Here is a 3,809-nt window from a genome sequence, read left to right on the forward strand (position 1 = left end):
ATTGTTTCATACTAGCTGTCAGATTATCTAAATCAGAATACCAGTGTCAGCTGCACACGAGGCGTCATTTGCTTGACGTAAGACTGCGTCAGCAATTGATTATGACGCGTCATATGAGAACAACTTCGTACACAAATGCTAATTGAACAGAGCATACGTTTACTGTGCGACTCCTTCATAGGCACGCGTAAGCTGCCTGACTTATGATTGCGCCAGTGTCTGGTGTGATGTTTGACGCACCATTTGAGTGTCAAGCCGTCTGAAAAGGGATACTGAAATCAAAACGGTACATGTATGTTGCATTGTTGGCATATTTGCTAATTGCCTTCTTTAGCTTCATTTGCGGACGTATAATAACGCAATCGAAAAGATTAACGCATCGTGTGCCACGGGCATCAGATTATAATTGGTGCTATGTCAGTATATTTACATCCGGAAATCAGGTACGTCGAACCCGGCTTCAAACCATCCACTCCGCAGGAGTAGCCGGGATTCTCGATATCAATAGTCCCATTAACCGCGATGCTGTTTGAGGAGTTACGGTACACCTCTTGTACATGTACGCTGTAAACCAAATTTTCCTGTGTCAAGGCATTGCGTTGGACAGCTAGAATCGTTCCTCTGATAGCTGTTGACGAGCAAGGGAAAGTATTCACAATTCATTCCAAAAGTGTCTTTCTGCTCTTCGAATACACAGGAGTCATGACGTAAGCCAAAAGAAGGCCTATGCCTTTCTGAATTATGCATTTTAGCCACTGGTTATAATTATAATATTGTGTTTTTATCTCGTAATATCGATTGTAAAATCAAGGACAGCTAGAACCAATTAACTAAAAATGAGATAAACAAAGAAGGTAAATATCCTAAAACTCGACAATTTGTTTAGGCAAATATCCAAACTAGGGTTTAATAAAGGAAGGTCTAAGCTTTCCATTTGTTAAACGTGATTTTAGAATGATGATACGGAGAAACCTGTCTATAATGACCACCCGAGGGAGACAAGAAAAGTGGTTTTTATAGACAGGTGGTCTTCATGTACAGGTGCCATTAGTACATGTTTCAATGAGAAACCATTTTTCAAGGGAAACAAAAAACGTGGTCTTTTTATACAGGTGGTCACTAAAGCAGGTTTGACTGTATTACCAAAGTCTGACATGCAGAATCTTGGACTTCGATCACAAGAACATCCTGTTGCTTGGTGCAACATGGCAGCCAAGAGCACGATGAGAGTGGAGGAGACCAATTGTGTTGCCATGGCTACCAATTATGACACTGTTCGGCTTTGATGGTTTCCTGTAAAAAAAAACAAAAAAAAACATGTGAATAAAAACCGTCAAAAAAGTATTTATGAAACTTTTCCGTGACACTTAAAAACAAACTTGAACCCAAAACACACACACGCACGCACGCGAACACACACCCACAAGCACAACAACAGACTAGTGATGATTCTATATAGGATAGTGATCATAATTAAACAGTAGCTGGCCCCCATAGCAAATATCGCATACCAAAGGCATACCTGCCAACATTTGAAATAAGAAGTAGGAATTTTTAGCATGGTATGCCTTCAAAAATAAGAAGTCTCACTTGCAGGGCCAGTGAAACCGGCAATACGCGGTAAATCTGTACCAAAAAACGAATACAAATTTGCTGCTCGATCATGCAGTCATTAAACGCACACAATATGTGAACTATCAAATCGCGGGACATGATTAAATTAGCTTAATTTGGCTTTAACACACACACACACACACAACAACAAATTTTGAAAAATCGGAATATTGATTTTCAGGTCCTAGAAATCCAGAAAAACGGAATATTCCGGATTATTCGTAAGGATTGGCAGGTATGCAAAGGGGATTGATGGTTGAACCAGGGAGTTGTGAGTTTAAATAAACCTTAGTATGTACAGTGCCTAAAAAATCCCGCTAAAACTTGGGACGTGAGAGAATCCCGGAGAGAACCCCCGGGGGCGGGGGGGGGGGGTACTCACGTATATTGGGTATACGGGGATGTGCCGCTCGGAAAAGTAACTTTTTCAGGAAAGATCCTTAGACATGGGTCCCCTTTTTATTGAAAAAAAAACCTTCGACATGCGTCCCTTTTTTCATTTATTCCTTTCTCCTCTTTTCTCCCTCATTTTCTCCGGGATTTGGGGATTTGCTCCTAAATACTCGAGTCTACATTGTAAATGCTTAAATCTCTCCCATCTCTAAATAAATCCGGGGCCTAAACAATATTGGGGAATCCTTCAGTGATTGCATTTCCCGTGTACGAGGTGTACGTAGCTCGTAAACCCAACTAGACCCCGGGGAACCACATATATCAGGACCCCATGGGCCCTATACCGGGTACTCATAATGGCATAATGCGCGTTAGGTATGGTATCCGCCCGTATAGGGGTAGTGCCTACGGGAACTTGTAGCGCTTCGCGCGCTGAAAATGATATGATCGGCAGCTATACCCTGCCCTTACCCTATGCCCAGCAGCCGGCAGGCCAGCAGCCCGGTGTTTTCATCTTTATGTGTGTAAACTACTTGTAAACTAAATGTATTATGGTATTTTACTAATAAAGAATTTTATCGAGAAACTGCAAAATGATTGGCCATTGTATTATTACAGCTAAAAAAATGTAATATTTAAAGTTTGAAATCCTTAGACATGGGTCCATTTTTCACAAAAAAATCCTTAGACATGGGTACCTATTTACAGCAAAAGGACCTTGGATGTGGGTATGGGTTCTGAGGTCTCAGCCGCACACCCCCGTCCGACTATAATCTGAGTACCCCCCCCCCCCCCCGGAGAGAATCACGGATCCGCCAATACATACCATGAATAATCTCTACACCCCGTTTACCCTTTTAATTCGTATCATGAACGCCATGAAGCCAAATCGCTTCAGGAAGTGTTATTTCATTGAAATTTATTATCGATGTCGTGGTATTATAATGCGCCTGATATAGACTGATTGAAATCTAAAGGGAACTCTACACTGCATTTATCATCCATGCTTGTGCACTTATGTACACAAACGCATGCACAAAGCACGTAATACCATAATACTCCTTTGTGTATACAAATGCAGTTCCCCCGTATATATAATTACCTGTCAATGTGCAGTTACATGCAACCTGAATCCAACCTCACATCGATGGGCTGTGGATAAGTCATGGCCTTTTCTTGTTGCAGGACAATTCACATCAGAAAATACAGCAAATAATACAATAACCAACCAGTCAATGAACAGCCTGAAACGGTTATAGAACGGTATTTTATCCTTGAACTTAATTTGTCTAACTTGCGAGAGTGCACAGCGGTATGTACTAAATCAACAAGTAGCGTCACATAAGTTCTCTGTATTGTTGTTGATCCATATCCCATTATGTGCTTATTTCGATTTCAAACAGACACGCTGGAGAATTACAACAAAAAAAGAACAAGACCTCCGCTCGTGCTTATGATACGTTACACAAGCGTTTAATCGCAAATGATTAAAGGGAGACATGCAATCATACATCGCCGGATTAAGCGCAATGCAAGATTTAGAGTAAAATATATAAGGAATGCGGTATTAAGTAAAAGATTTTATATACCTCACTTAAGAAATTCAGCCATCTGATTGGTCGAAATTGCAGTCATGGTTTTAGCCATTCCCGTAAATAAACGAAAAATGCCACGCCCATGTAATAGTTCGAGGGTAAAATTCAAGTTACCGGGAATAGTTCACGGTCTTGCTTAAAAACTGGTTTGAGCGATCGCGTATACCATACATATTATTGTGCGTGTGCGAAGAATTGGTCGCTAGA

The 3,809-nt window shown here is 40.9% G+C and overlaps 1 protein-coding gene across 1 annotated transcript; it reads right to left on the bottom strand.

The window, feature by feature from the left end:
* Positions 1-364: 364 nt before the first annotated feature.
* On the bottom strand, positions 365-3,579 carry LOC105438202. The gene is made up of 3 exons (XM_030985720.1): positions 3,110-3,579; positions 1,144-1,293; positions 365-628 (listed from the first exon to the last, which is right to left on the bottom strand). Exons 2-3 carry the CDS (start codon positions 1,253-1,255, stop codon positions 396-398), a joined length of 345 nt encoding a protein of 114 aa, XP_030841580.1. The 5' UTR covers positions 1,256-1,293; positions 3,110-3,579; the 3' UTR covers positions 365-395.
* Between the last annotated feature and the right edge of the window lie 230 nt (positions 3,580-3,809).

The sequence above is a fragment of the Strongylocentrotus purpuratus genome, unplaced genomic scaffold, assembly GCF_000002235.5.
Source record: "Strongylocentrotus purpuratus isolate Spur 01 unplaced genomic scaffold, Spur_5.0 spur5_scaffold_15, whole genome shotgun sequence".
NCBI classification, from domain to species: Eukaryota; Metazoa; Echinodermata; class Echinoidea; order Camarodonta; family Strongylocentrotidae; genus Strongylocentrotus; species Strongylocentrotus purpuratus.

Excerpts from the sequence above, each read along its gene's own strand:
- LOC105438202 (XM_030985720.1), bottom strand. The coding sequence starts at position 1,255 with ATGGCAACACAATTGGTCTCCTCCACTCTCATCGTGCTCTTGGCTGCC. Across the intron at positions 629-1,143 it reads ATTCTGCATGTCAGACTTTG|CTATCAGAGGAACGATTCTA; the intron begins GTAATACAGTCA and ends GCTCGTCAACAG.